Genomic DNA, 14,667 nt, shown 5'->3' with positions numbered 1-14,667 from the left:
ATGACAGTTACAAAAATATATGAATTTTTGACACTCCCTCCTTCAGTTACCACCGTTTCATCAGCTTTCTGATCCCTACTCTTGGATTAGGATGACTATCAAGACAGAGCTTTGGCTAAACCATTTTTGTATATTTTCGTATATTTTTATTAAACTAATGCATAACTTATTATCTAGGATAATTTTTCATAATTTCTAAATGTATGGATCAAGAATTTTGAACAACTTATTTATTTCATTGCAACAATGTGGAAGCATTGATTCGTTAAAGGTAAATATAGAGATTACCTCACAGACAGTATATTATCTGAAACTTTATTAAACTGAAAATAAAAGCACACACATACTTTACACAGTAACGTTAGTAGTTTTCTCTGACTTAGTAGTACTGCCACCAAAGAGAGGGCATGAACAACAGCTACATCTCACGAATGACGTCATTAAAAACTAAACTCTCCAATAGCTCGCGATTTCAAACGCTGACATGCATATATTTTCAATAAACCCCCGTTTTATGACATGCAGAATTCAAATATTTGATCAGAAAAAACCGCCTAAGCCTTTTTGGTCATGAAATAGCCATTTAAACGAAAAATTCTCCTGTTCGGGAGAGAAAATTCGAGCTGCCAATGTGAAATGTATTCAAATGGTGACTTTGCGCGGCCAAAATACAGAAGTGCGCGGATAGAAAATTTGAATGAGCGGGCAATATATCGCGGCGCGCGACAAAGTTTCCAGTCTGGCAAGGGAGGGAACCCTGTCTGATCTAAAAAACTATATGTACCCAAAATTTATATGTATGTTAAACTGAATGCTGAAGTTGCTAGTTTTCATTATGAGTGACATCAAATTTTACGATCGAAGCTCTAAATAATTACCTTGCTAATGAAGATATTGATTGCTGTTTCATCGTCATCCTGACAGGAGCCAGACGCCATTTTGCATGAAACCTTTACCGCCACTTCTCGATTCCAAACGAGGCAATTAGATCCAATTCCGGGAATCCCCTCGTCTTGCTGCTGGACTTGCATGCCCCCCCCCAACCCCTAAGTGGTTGTGATTCATGCATTTGCACACTGCAAAATTGGATTTTAATGCTCACGCAAACAATAAATGTAATATCAGCTATTGCTCATCAGAGCCCTGTTTGAAGGACTACAACACTACTTTCAAACATTGAATACTAATTTGAGATTTAATTATTATTGGTTCATTACGCACAAAATTGAGACAATTCTTTAAATTATTATTCAAAATTTCATTCACGGATAGTTAAAGCCTTTTCACGACATCAAGCAAGAAAAACTCATGTTTCACGCTTCACGTAGGAATCTCTATTCACGAAATAAGGCATAAAAAAATCGAGATTTCACGATTTCACGACATCACTCAAAAGTATGGAGGGGCCTGCTCAGGGCTTCTAGATTTGAACCAAATAATTACTCTAGAAACTAAGTTTGAAAAATCTTTTTTGTATGAAAACCAAAATTTTTACCCGGGAAAAAGTATGGGGTTAGGTTTTGCTTCACAGCAACTGTGTTTTTTGTTAGAAACATTGAGGAATCATACTCGAAATGGAAGCAGGTGACTGGCTAATGACATTTTGTAAACAAACCCGCTTATTGGTCTGTACTCTTGTATTTACAAATTACAACCCTCCCCAAGCCAACCCAAGCCCAGTTACTTTTCAACGTACAAAACTTGCAAAAAATTGCTTACGAGGCTGGATGAAAACGAGAATAGATTGCTGTTGATGTTGTCGATATTGTTTGTGTTTTGTAAGGTTCTTTGGGAAAGAAACAACTAATGTAGGTTTCTTCGATATGCCAAAGATGAAAAAGGAAAACATCAAAGGAAAGAAAAAAGGTATCTGAAGAATCATTGTTGTTAAACTGAGCTATATCCTAGCTTTAGCTTTTTGTGTATGCTCCTTTGCAAACATTCACGGTGGCCGCTCAAGTCGAGTGATAAGTTGAGCGAATTTCTGGAGAATGGGCTGCAAAAAGTAGGCCATTACACTTGCGCGGCCTTCGTTTTGTCACCAGGTATAGAAGATTCGATTCTGCATAGATTATAGCAGAATTTTTTATGCTTTGTCTGGATACGAAGGACAAAATGTATTTGTAATTGGTGTTCTTTCCTTGGTTCACAAATTACCCAGAAATTTTGTCCTTGACCAAATTATTTATAGAGAGCTTTAAAAAGTCTAGTTTTTAATTTCTGTTTATTTCTCTTTGGGTCTGATTGATTTTTGACAAGAATTCTTATGTTGGTTGCTATCAATGTTTTTAGATATAACAGAGTTTTCATTAAACTCAAATAATCAGGATTTATGAGTGTATCAAAAAAATAAATTTTGTAGATTCTGATGACATCAATGGACACAAACCCCTGAAAAATTTGTTGAAAGACAAAAAGAAAATCAAAAAGAAAAAGATTGGCAATGATAAACTCCTGCAGCTAAAGAATGGACAAGGAAAAAAGAAGTTGAAGAAAGAGAATTTAAAAAATAAACTGAAAACTGGAAGGAAAGAGAAGTTTGTCAACAGTAAGGTATGTTAGTCAAATGATATTTAAAGATAGCCAAAAGTTATTTTTGGGTATGAAGGTATTAAGATACAGTTATATGTATTTTACATATGCCGTTTTGTGTAGGATTATCTTGTGTGTTTCTAAGATAATGTGATGAATGCTGGATATTATCTTAAAGAAACAGGTTTAACATTAAGTAACCTCTTTTAGAAAGGATGATAGAAAATAGATCTGTCCTACCCATAGTTATTACCCTTGCTCATGAAATAAAGTTTTTCACAATATAAAGTGATACAGTTTCATCCTATTATAATGTACCTGGTTATAATAAACTTCCAGATATGACATACTGATGTACTTGGTCCTGGCAAATGGTCTGCACTAAAGCACCCTGCTTATAGCATACTCATTTTTTAAATGTAACATACTTTCAGTTAAAGTAAACTTCTTTTTTGACTTGATAATAAGATTTTTGACTTCTAAATAAATGCAATTTGCTGTGTCATTTTTGTTAAAGGACCTCCCCAGCCAAATTTTGCACTTGCATTTTATTGGCTTGACCCTAAAGGAGTTGAACCTGCTGATCATGAATTCGTTATTTGTTTTTGGATATTGTTTACAGTTTGTGAGATATAAGCTCTTGCATTTTGATAATTGAATTGAATTAACCGACAAAAATTATCAGATCTATGACAAGAAGTTGTTGACTGTTTCAAAATTTTCCTTTTTTTATTTGTTGTGATACTTATTATCAAGTTTTTTAACAAGCTGCGTTCTCCAAAGTCTCAATCTACTGAATCCTGTTCAATAAGAAAGTTTCTTTTAATTCAATTAATGCTTTCATGTTTACCTAGCATCATTGAACTAAAGGATTTATTTACAGTGCATTGGAAAATAATACATTCGAATGTTGATAAAAAATGCAGTTTGAATTTTTTGATTATTTGATATGCTCTAGCATATTTTTTCAAATATTTCAGGCTCAAAAAGTTCACTTTGAAGCACAAGTGAGACCAGAAGCAAATGAACATGTTCTTTTCCCGTGTGGTTCTTGTGGCAAAGAAGTGAATGACAATGATGAAGCAATTCTTTGTGAAGCTGGTTGCACTTATTGGTACCACAGGATTTGCACAGGAATGGGCAATGATGCTTATGCTTTACTTACTAATGAAGATAATGCAGAATGGGTTTGTGACCAATGCATTGCAATGAAGCACATACCCCTTGTTAGAGTACATTAGTCTAACTATATATGTAGTAGCATGTATAAATTAATTGTTTTATTGCATCTTATTGCATTTAAGTGTTTCATTGTAAATTTTGTCACTTGTAAACCATCTGTAACATACAATGTGTAGGTATGTCACCGATTGTCTGCTTAGTGAAGCATTTCTCTTTCATGTTTGTTCTCTTAATGACAATGTTTTGTTGACTGGCTGCTGGGACATTTCAGCATTGAGCATTGTTTTCCTAATCCTGTTTATATCCCCTATATTTAATATTTAAGCAAAAATTCCATAACATCTCACTGCATTTTACAGCAGTTTGGGTTCAAGAGCAAATACTGCTAAGTTGTTTAAGAAACAGCAACACAACTAACTTGAAAGAATGCGTAGGCAAAAAAGGGTACCTCCCATTAATGAATAGTACCTTTCTCGTGTAGTTTTTTTTTCAAATTCAAAATTATAAACGGATTTTTTTTGGTAAAAACTTGATATCACAAAATCTTTCAATTAAAGCATTGGAAGTATGAAAGCAATCAAGAATTGACTAGTGTATGAAATCCCACATCATCTGACAAAGAAATACATAAGAAGAAAATCTTCAATCTCAAAAGCTTTAAAATCTCATGATTGATACAATAGACTATTGTATTAGTGTATTAATACAACAATACACTAAGTGTTATTTAACTACTAGGTAAAACAAGTGTGCAAGGTGAGGTCTCAAAAATGTAAGTATTCAAAAATTCCATTAAAATTTCTGAAAATTCTGCAGTATATATACAAACATATGGAAATAAGATACCATACAATAACTGGTTAAAATCATCAATGCTAATAAATTGACACAGTTACAATAATGATGCCAAGTCAGAGTTACTGTAAAAGGATATTTGACATACCATTCATAATTAAAAATGTTTTGTCAACAATACCTAAACATACAGAAAGGAAAATAGAGAAAATATTATATACATGTATGTGCTCAAAATCCAACAAATATTCTAACCAGAAATTGATATTTGATACTTTCTAGCATTTTCCCTTTTTCTTCAAGGCGATCTTTATTTGCAGCTGCTGCCACAAACCTTTAAAAACAGCAAATTGATTACAATGACAGTTAAAAAGAAATTTACTATGAAACTTACTACCTCAGAGACTATCTGGTTAGTTGTCAAATTAAAAGAACATATGACTCAACCTTGTTACTACCTATGGAGAGAAATCAACATAGGGTAAAATGGATAACCTAAAGAGCTTAGTTAGGTATGCTGCTCAGTTTGTTAACAAGAATTGCTCGAAGAGTCTTTGCCTCTTTTTCCATGTTATCAATTAAGTTTCTTAATCGTGCATTGTCTTTTTCAAGCTCTTTCTCCCTCTTAAACATTTGTTTCTGCTTGGCTCTTTTGTTTGCTCTTGAAATTTTTGAGGCTTCATTGTTCTTCTGTCTGCGAATGGAAACTTTGTCTTCTGGTGATGATGCACATGAGCTGTAGACTGAAGAAGTGTCAACAGAATCTAAGTCAGACACACTTGGAGAGTTCTTACTTGCTGCCAGATCGTCTTCAGATGGTGCCTTCCTTTTTCTTTTCACATTTTGATTATCAGGAAAGTCTATATGTTCAAGTTCAGTAGGAATTCCTGAAATTTCCATCAGGTCACCTAAGGAACTGCTGGTTGTCATGACAACAGTTGTATCAGATAAGACACATCTGGTGTCAGTACAATCAGCAAATGTTCCTTGGCCAATTTCCAAGGTTTCCATTTTGCATGTCTCTTGAGCTAATTGAAGAGGTTTTCCATCAAAAACAGTTTCAGGAAAAACATCACCATAATTTTCTGGGGGTTCCACTTTGAATGTCTCTTGAGCTAATAGAAGAGATTTTCCACCCAAAACAGTTTCAAGAAAGACATCATCATGATCTTCATCAGCATTGATTTCAAAGTTGTAGCCACTGAGCTCTTCAAACACTGTGTCATTTAGAGGTTCAGCATTAGAACTTAGTAATCTGTTGAGATCGGTGAAGTCTGACATATTGAAACCGTTGTGTTGATCAAATCTTCCTGGCTCATGGCAAACATCGTGAGATGCTGAAGATTTCAGTTCTTCAAGAGTATCATCCAACAGACTGTTATCAGAATAATCACCAAGCCAGCAAATATCTGAAGACCAGAGCACATAAATTAAGAAACATTAAATTTACGTTTAACAAAAGCACATTGATATGCAAAAAACGAAGATATATTAAACAAAATATAAGATATAGACTAGCAAGGTAAAATCCGGATTGGAAACAAACTTTTGAGCGGTTTGATTAAAAAAAGTTGATAAATTTAGCCAATAGAACCCTATTTCAACACAATTCTACATTAGGAAATATCATAAATGTACAAGATTGTACCTTGGTTCTCAACTGACGTCGTCGGGCAAATCAGGGCGACTCTGTCCGCTACCTCCTCCACACCAAGGCCTAAACGGCCCTGGTTCTCTATGCTCCACACATCTTTCTGAGAAAGATTTTGTGTTTTCGAGTAATTTTTGACTCGTTGCCATTTTACTTCCTTCGTAATATGAACGGAAGAACTGGCGTCCGTAATGATGCTAACTGGGACAACCGAAAGGCTCTGTGCCTGTCGTTTGGGAGCTCCACGGGCCTAAACGCCGGGAACTCAAACGAAGTTGTGGATCCAACCTCTTCTTTCCAATCCAGGAAGGCCTGGACTGAAGCACAAGCTGCAGGAACTTTTTTTGGCTTTGTAGCTGCCTTAAGTCTCTAATCTCACTTTCACTAGCCCTTCCTACTTCTGTGAACTGTGACCAGGTCTCCCTTCTATTCGTCATTAAATTTATAGTGGCTGTGGTGCAATACTTTCTATTTTTAACATCTACGTATGCAAATAAGTTTTTGATTGGTTAACATCAACAAAAGACGTACGGCGGCTTCACAGCATTGGGTGATAAGTATACCAAGGATATGATTGGCCAATTGCCAATGGCCTCTTTTCCACGATACAATTACGTCACTGGTATTCTAGGATATACCGAGCAGTTGTTAGTTACCATCGCCACAATAACAAAAACAGTGTTAGCTTTTGGAGCACCTTAGTTTAATCAATTGATACTACATGCATTAAACCAAGATAAAAAATAACATTTCCCATTTCCCCAATTCTGAAAAACGTCTAGACGTGGCACGAAGGGGCCGGGCCCCCGTTGAGATGACAGGGACAAATTGTCTCAGGCCCTCAAAGAATGGAATTAATCAACTTAACAAAAGTATGCCTGGGGGCGATTGCAAGATATATTCTAAAGGGCATGGTCTATAAAATTTGCGTATCCTCAGGTTTATCCTCCAGTTTTGCCCCACGTCTCATGAAACTTTTCCAAGACATTTATGGGTGAGACTGGGGGCCGTGAGAATTTACAAATTCGTGCTAAATTTCCCAAAAACAACCATTAAAAGGAAACCCAAAATAACAATAATCTTTTTGCCTAAAATTTGCTGAAAAAATTTCCTAAATATTCATATTTTCCTGAATGGCCTCCGCAAAAAAGGCAGGGGCACAGTAGCCTGTGTTCCAGACCCCCCACTACTTTCAAGTTAGGGGTCTGGAGCACAGGCTAGGGCACAGTTGAAGTTATATTTGGAGGGATAAGGATAGAACTGACCAACCAAAATTCCGAAATTTTCTGTCAAATCTGGTACTTTGGGGGACTATCTTCCCGAGTCACTACGCCACTAAGCAGGGGGGGGGGGTAAAAATTGCATAAAAATGTTGGGTAATATATTGTTAATGGCTTTGAAAAAAGCAAACATTTGAGTAAACTAAAGCTTTTCGTCTGACACTCTAAAACGTCAGAGCATAGATCGAAAACTCTACGCTAGGAAACATATATACCCAGTTGTGGATCGAAATAGGCCAATCAGAAACGCGAGCAAATTTCGATCCACAGGCAAGGATACTGCATTAGTTTTCTGTGATATATTTTTGCAACGGCCCCTGTTCTCGTTCTTTTCAAGCTATGAATGCAGCACTGCAGTGATGGAAATTCAAATTTTACAAGGCGATGACGATAGAAGACAACCAAAAATGCATTTCTACTTTTGAAATATTATTTCTACTTTTCATTAAAACCTGAACAGAACTTATCTATGAGTGAAACAGAACTAACCATAATTGAATAATACATAACCATACAAATCAATTAGCATATAAATTCCTAGGTTAATTATTATCAGTAAAGCTAGTTTGAGATTATAATTGCTAATTTTCACAATACGACGGCCAATCGTTTAAATTCTCTAATGAACCCAACTATCAAACACAAATACTCAACAAAACATTTTCATTTCTAACACGAGAAATAATATGTGAAACACATTATTTATGTGACAAAAGTGAGCATGCTACCCAGCGCAAGCTCAAACTAGAACATACCCTAGGTAATATTTTTGACTACATGTTTCATGAATAATGCAATGTTTACAATATATACAGACCACTATACAGTGCATTAAAAGACGGGGTTTTACCCGTGTGCTAGTCTCTTTTTCCTGATCAAATCCTTGAGTTTGAATTGCGAATGTGGTGGCAGCCAGTGGCCATTCAGAATTGGAAGGATAGTCATTCTCTCTGTGTACTTCAAGTCAGGCAACAGCTAGGGCAAACAAAGTGAGAAATCACAGTGAAGTTTTAATAGCAGACTAATAGAATAAAATTATAATACATATCACAGGAGACAGAAAAAATTTCATCAAACCAGAGAATCTGAAATTTCAAAAATCTATTGGCGTTAGTGAAATACTTTTCGCAAAAAAAATTTCCTTAGAAATCATAAATCGTGATTCACATTTTGAAACTCAAAGTTATTGGTGCATAATCATTTCAGCATTATTGGGCTGGAGCCCACTGGAAAAAATCGTTCAACTTAAATTGGAGTGTTGAACTCTAATCTCTCTAATACTAAGCCTTTTTTAATGTTCAAGAAAAAATTTGTTACAAATGAATGAAATTTGGGGAGGGGGGATAGTTTTCCAGGGAAAGGGCTACCCTGGGTGCCCTGACCACACGAATTTGAGCAAAGAAATGGAAGAGAGACGGAGAATTGGAGCATCTAGGGGAACGACTGGACACACATTGATACCTTAGATTTTCAACATTTATGCGATTTTTTCATAGGCAAACCATAAATGGGGAAAACGTTAGTGCAGCCTTATCTTGATGAAATTAAATCAGTGTCGGTGTTATGATATGGTTTTGCATTCGAGATGGGAACATTAGGAACCGTTAAGCTGAATTCACACTAGAAGCGGCGCGTCGCGGCGCGTCAAACAGCGTTTTTCAAGAATGGAATTGCAAAAGGTTTCAAATAGTCATTGCAAAAGGCATTGAGGGAAGCATTCTGTGTGCCCATTCTCTGCAGTTCGAGAATATTTGTACGAAATAGTGTTTCTTTAGCGATATTAGGTTATTCTAATCTAACAAGCTAATCTAATAAGCCTGAAAAAAATAGTTGCGAGGTTTTTTTTCCGAGGCAAGAATTCTTCCATTGCTTACAAACTGTTTTAATTTGAAAAACATAACAGTTACGTACAGTCTAGCGGTCTTTCAAAGGTTAGCTGCTCTAAGACCAAATTAACTATTTTTTACAAACCTTTGGTGTGATGAGGAAATACTGACTTGTTCCAGGCCTGCATACAGTCTCGACAACCAGGTCAAAGACCCTACGTTCGTTACTAGGATCCATGCCCTGAAAAAAAGATCAAGCAATTATATTGATAAGCAAAATCATTTTGAGCCAAGCACAATAAAAAAGAGTAAACGATTTTAAATCTAAAAAGAGAAAACAGAGTGATTCTAAAAATTCATTTCAATAGAGAAATTTCCGGGAATCATAAAATGATTGGAAGTCAAAAATATAATCGTCATAGCGAGGTCAATAAATACATTAATGTTGGCTTTTAGGGTGATGCCCCAAAAGACTTTCAGGTTCTGTTTCAAAGGGGTTTGACAATGGAAAAAGCGGAAATGCTTCAAGAAAAGGAGCATTCCAATGCAGTAAAATCGTGAGTCAAGACTTTACAGGTGATTCCGAAAGCCAGATTCCGAAAATGTAATGTCAGCTTAAACAATCAAATTAAACAATACAAGACTAGGGACAGTAAAAGCAGCACTAACAGTGACAGGAAAGGAACATTGCATGTACTTGGCGCAATAGATGTGGGTTTTTTTAAGAACCAGTAAATTTGAGTACAGGCTGAATTTTCCCAATTTTTTCAAAAATCTGAGGCTTGATTGTTTTCAATTTGTTCTTAAATTTTGAGGCTCGTGTTCTTATAAAGTTGTTCTTATCAAAAAAAGAGTGTAGGCCTCTGTTCCAAAAAACAAGACCTATGGCTTATTAAACCAGAAGAGTTAATGATCACAATCAATGCATCAACTTCCCGCTAACTGTTTAACTTCAAATGAATAACAACACTTTGTCAGGCAGCCTTTCAAATTGCCTAAATGTTGCCTAAATATCCTAAAAAACATAGGCTTGAGATTTTGTTCATTTGCATAAATGTGGACACGTTTTCCAAAGGTTGGCACATCAAACAGTTTTTTTATTACTCACTGTTCATACCTTTTTCAAACTGATGATGTTATATTATGATTCGAAATATTATTTTTTAAAGACTGGATTATTTTATATCTTTACTTTTTCTAGCTGATTTCTTTGGGCATTGAAATCTGTTTGCATTGAAATTGAAGTTGAGATTTTCAATGAATGTACTTTACTCTAACACATATGAATCCTGTATTACATTCCTTTGCTATACACAATATATTTAAAAAAAATTCAATCCATACAATAACTTGAATTTTTTATTATTCAACGAAGAAAATGCTTTGGTGTTTTGCACAGCGCTTCTCTATGTCTTAGCATCTGATTCCGTAGTGTAGCGGTTATCACGTGCGCCTAACACGCGCAAGGTCCCCGGTTCGAGCCCGGGCGGAATCATGACTTTTTCTTTTTGGTCTTGAGGAACTAACTCAGGTCACAACAAATCTGGATGCAAGAAAACCACTTTATAGTATAGCATAAGTAAAAGCCAATCATCAATAGTTCAATCATTAATTGTTTTGGGCAGGAAAGAGTCATTATTGATGGACTGGTTCAATGTTTTTCACTATTAAAAAATGTGGCAATCGTTCCTAGTAGGCCCATTGCACTCATCTTTTGTAGAAAAATTTTATAAGAACGCGAGACGAAAATTGGGCTCCCCTTGAACACAATAGCTAGTGATTTCACTGCTTATACCTTAAGATTAAAAAAAAATCCAGCCTCAAAGTTTTGAACAAATTAAGAACAGCAAGCCTAAGCCTGGATTTAATTTACTGGTTCTTATAAAAAAAGTTGAACTCCTTTGTGCTCTCTTAACTGCAAGCGTAAATGGTACATAAAACGACAAGAAATAAGGTGCTGCAATGCCAGGATCTAAACCCACGATATTAAAGGGAAAGCGGTAAACTGCAAGATTAAATAGATCAAAATCAGGGGAAGGTATGAATCAGAAAAATGTATTCTGTAAAAATTCTGGAGCAAATTATTTCTTCCTTCCTTTGCGTTGTTTCAACTTTAGGAGGCATCAGTACCAACTCTTTGCAAAAGGTTAAAACGTCCACTCTATTCCAGTAGAAATATTTCAGCGCTACAACTTGGGAAGACTAAATCGATAGGGGTAGAGCTGAGATGGCTTCAGCGCCTCAAGAACTCTGGGAGTTTTTAAAACCTTTCACCGAATTACCTTGTACTTTGTATTTAGCCAATAAAAAATAAAGTTGTAGGCCCCCTTTCCCAAATCTGGTTATGGCTGAGAATGTTGGGTCCTAAAAGAAGCTGTTAAAAAGAAGATCAATAGCTTTGAGTTATGGTGCTACCGTAGGCTTTTCTAGTCTTTGCTTTTCTAGTTTTTTAATTATGTTCTTTTAGGTTCTGCAGTCAAAAGTAAAACATTTGATGGATTAGCTGCACTGAAAAGAAGACTTATGAATAGGTTTTAAACAAAATGAATTGTAAAACCAGACTGCTGGCATGAATCAACAGTGCTGCTCAGGAAGATGGCTTCTGTTGGGTACATTTCAGATTACAGAAACTTGAGAAAGATCATCTTATCGGAACTGTTTATGGCAGACTAGGAGGACAGGATGAAGACTGGAAACTAGGTTTGCTGACAACATCAAAGATAATATGTGGAGTGCCACGGCGGTTCAGATTGAGCCTTGTGTTACTTAATGATGACTCCCTAATCTACAAGATGATCTGCATTGCCCGCACTACACTTAACTAACCTTTACTATTTAACAAAGATTAATGAATGAGTTCATATTTATCTGTTAATTCTTATTCTATTTGATGGTTTCAAACGTTTCCAACTCTGATTCATCAAGTAGAGATTGTCCTAAAATATGCTTTTTGACAACATGCTTGAAAAGGTTGGAAATGTCCTCCAAATATTGGCACAACTAGGCACGGTAGGCCAGGCGATAGCGCGAAAAAAGTGACGCTGGCTTAAAATGGTAGGTGGTAAAAACTCAAAAAGCACTTACTTGGTTAATTTCATCAACCACTCTAAAGGGGCATTTCGTGAGCTCTTGCAGGGAAATCAAGTATAGCATCGTAGCGACACTTCTTTCACCGCCACTTTGATGATGGGCGGTAAGCACTTTGAGTTTCTCGCTGGATCGGTATTTCACCTGTATCTCGATCCCATATCTACTGTAGTTTTCGTCCTGAATAGTAAAAAATCAAAGTTAAATTCGTGTCATCTTTAAGGCATCTCCTGCTGAAGTAAAGCAAAAACAAATTTTTAGAACATTGTTTAGCTCTTGTATGGCATTTTAAGAAATAAAACAGAAATGGTTGCTGAAAAGACAAAATTTTGAAGTCCGGAAATTCCCCACAAGGCCCATGATTCCCAACTAGTAAGTGCTCTTATGTTGAAAATTGTCTAAAAATGAACTTGAATAATCTCTGTTTATCTCTGAAAATTATATCCTATGTTGTATGATCATTTGTACTGCCTTGGATCTGTTTGAACTTAGTTGCATCTTGTTTTTCCTCATTGTTGTCAATCATTATATGTTTAATGTTACCGAATGTTATCCTGCTTTTCTGTTTGCTTCAAGTTGCATCACCATAAGAAAGGTGCCTTCTAGCATTAACTCCTCACTAGGATGTACTAATCAACATTTCTCCTTGAGAAGCTTTTAATTTAGCAATCAGTATTTTCAACATAGGAAAACATGGAGATAATATGTTGGCTGTTTCTCTAAAGTTGTAATTGTGCCCAAGAGAAAATATCATGTGACTCCATGTTCAAGGGGGATGTGGTGTGTTTTTTAATTAAGGATATATGAAATTTCCGAGAGCATCATCGTAAAATGTATAACTGAGGTAAAAAAGTGTAGCAAATACCCCTAAATGTATACCCTTGGAACTTTTAAAAAAAGCCTACCGGATCTCTGTGTAACGCAACTTGCCCAGCGCAGCCCATTCTTTTGAAAAACTCGCCATACTGTTCATTAATTCTGGCAACCAATGCCTCCAAAGGCTTCAGCCATCTGGTAGAAACATAATTAGGGTGCAGATCACAAAAAAGAGAGAATCCTGCATCAAATTTAACAAACTAAGGGCATTGGCAACGTCACAATATCATTTTTGTTAACACAGAGCAGTACAGCGAAAACCAGTTCTGATCAAAAGGTGTACGACAGAATTGAGAGAAAGGGAATTTGGAAAAGGATAACATCAGTAAAATAAAATCAAAAGCGATACCTTTCTTTGATTTTGTTGATCTTATCACTAATACTAGTCTGGTCTTCCATTTCTTTTTCAATCTGCAGTCAAACAAAGGAAAACAATTGCAGATGGGGTTAGGGTAAGCAAAATACTCTAGGGTGAAATTTATCTCTTTATCGGTAATTTCGGTGCTGTCAAACAATGAAAACAAAGGCTGATCATAGGCTGGAGTTAAAATTTTGGTAAATCGGAAGCTTTTTTATACAAGGGATATAACCAATATTGCAAGATAAATAGCCCGTAATTAGTCGAACACTGAATGACGAAGAGAAGACATTTACAGGTGACAGGAAAAGAATAACTTAAGACGAACAAATCGACTATTGAGAAGGATCAAGAAGGGTCAAAGCACGAGACACAGGTTTCGCTCAAATCGCTTGACCCTCAGTTGCTTTGTTCTGTCCTTGCAAAAAATCGACAAGAATGGCTTTGAACAGCAATTCAAGTATTTTTCTAGATAAGTCAATTCCAAAGTAAAGCTTTTATGGAAAAAGCATTCGAGAAAAAAAAAACGAGCAGCCACTGTGAAAATATCATTGCTGTAAAACTTTTGAAGAATCTAAAGTCTTTGTGAAGTATTACAAAAAAAAATACCGTGAGCTTTTGAACCGAAATATTCAGTACAAATACTTAAATGATACCTCTCTCCTGAGCTTGTTGATTTCTTGTGTGTTTTTCTTGTATTCGTCTAAAACCTATGAGACAGTTATGTTAACTACCGTTACACCTCAAGCTAAAAAAGTCATAGACAATAGAGTTCTAAAGTGATGACGTCACCAAAATCTAATTTAGAATTGTGTTCTGGTCACATTAGCAAAGGCTCTTTCTGCTTCAGATCATTGTAACTTGGTCTTGGTTCCAAACTAAAATTTAAATAGTTTCAAAAAAAAATAAAATAGTTTCTATTTCTTCTTTTCGTTCATTTTGCACCTTTAAATTTAGTTAATTATATATTTATTCTTTTCGTTCATTTTGTACCTTTAAATTGTAGTTAATTTAGTTTTATATATTGAATGTAAATTACCACAGGGTTGCTATGTATTCCCATGCTCCATGTGGTATCGT

The 14,667-nt window shown here is 35.6% G+C and overlaps 3 protein-coding genes and 1 non-coding gene across 4 annotated transcripts in view; 2 read left to right on the top strand and 2 right to left on the bottom strand.

The window, feature by feature from the left end:
* The window catches only part of LOC135687480 (focadhesin), a 36,665-nt gene extending 35,655 nt beyond the window's left edge, over nucleotides 1–1,010 (bottom strand). The window contains exon 1 of the mRNA XM_065204047.2: nucleotides 879–1,010. Coding sequence (XP_065060119.2) covers nucleotides 879–938 — 60 coding nt within the window. The 5' untranslated portion in view covers nucleotides 939–1,010. The remainder of the gene's footprint in view (nucleotides 1–878) is intronic.
* Nucleotides 1,011–1,718: 708 nt separating this feature from the next.
* Nucleotides 1,719–3,898, top strand: LOC135687498 (uncharacterized). The gene is made up of 3 exons (XM_065204071.2): nucleotides 1,719–1,866; nucleotides 2,363–2,553; nucleotides 3,513–3,898. Exons 1-3 carry the CDS (start codon nucleotides 1,824–1,826, stop codon nucleotides 3,771–3,773), a joined length of 495 nt encoding a protein of 164 aa, XP_065060143.1. The 5' UTR covers nucleotides 1,719–1,823; the 3' UTR covers nucleotides 3,774–3,898.
* Nucleotides 3,899–4,362: 464 nt separating this feature from the next.
* The window catches only part of LOC135687481 (structural maintenance of chromosomes protein 5), a 32,218-nt gene continuing 21,913 nt past the window's right edge, over nucleotides 4,363–14,667 (bottom strand). The window contains exons 28-34 of the mRNA XM_065204048.2: nucleotides 14,244–14,297; nucleotides 13,579–13,640; nucleotides 13,259–13,364; nucleotides 12,351–12,533; nucleotides 9,412–9,507; nucleotides 6,158–8,415; nucleotides 4,363–4,843 (exon numbers count right to left, since the gene is read on the bottom strand). Coding sequence (XP_065060120.2) covers nucleotides 8,287–8,415; nucleotides 9,412–9,507; nucleotides 12,351–12,533; nucleotides 13,259–13,364; nucleotides 13,579–13,640; nucleotides 14,244–14,297 — 630 coding nt within the window. The 3' untranslated portion in view covers nucleotides 4,363–4,843; nucleotides 6,158–8,286. The remainder of the gene's footprint in view (nucleotides 4,844–6,157; nucleotides 8,416–9,411; nucleotides 9,508–12,350; nucleotides 12,534–13,258; nucleotides 13,365–13,578; nucleotides 13,641–14,243; nucleotides 14,298–14,667) is intronic.
* Trnav-aac (transfer RNA valine (anticodon AAC)) lies at nucleotides 10,689–10,761 on the top strand. Its single transcript has one exon. It is a non-coding gene; the product is annotated as a tRNA-Val (tRNA).

This window comes from Rhopilema esculentum, chromosome 20 (genome assembly GCF_057945365.1).
Source record: "Rhopilema esculentum isolate cy_ngs chromosome 20, ASM5794536v1, whole genome shotgun sequence".
Classification (NCBI taxonomy): domain Eukaryota; kingdom Metazoa; phylum Cnidaria; class Scyphozoa; order Rhizostomeae; family Rhizostomatidae; genus Rhopilema; species Rhopilema esculentum.
The sequence above is the reverse complement of the archived record's forward strand: the minus strand, read 5'-3'. Positions and strand labels throughout refer to the sequence as shown.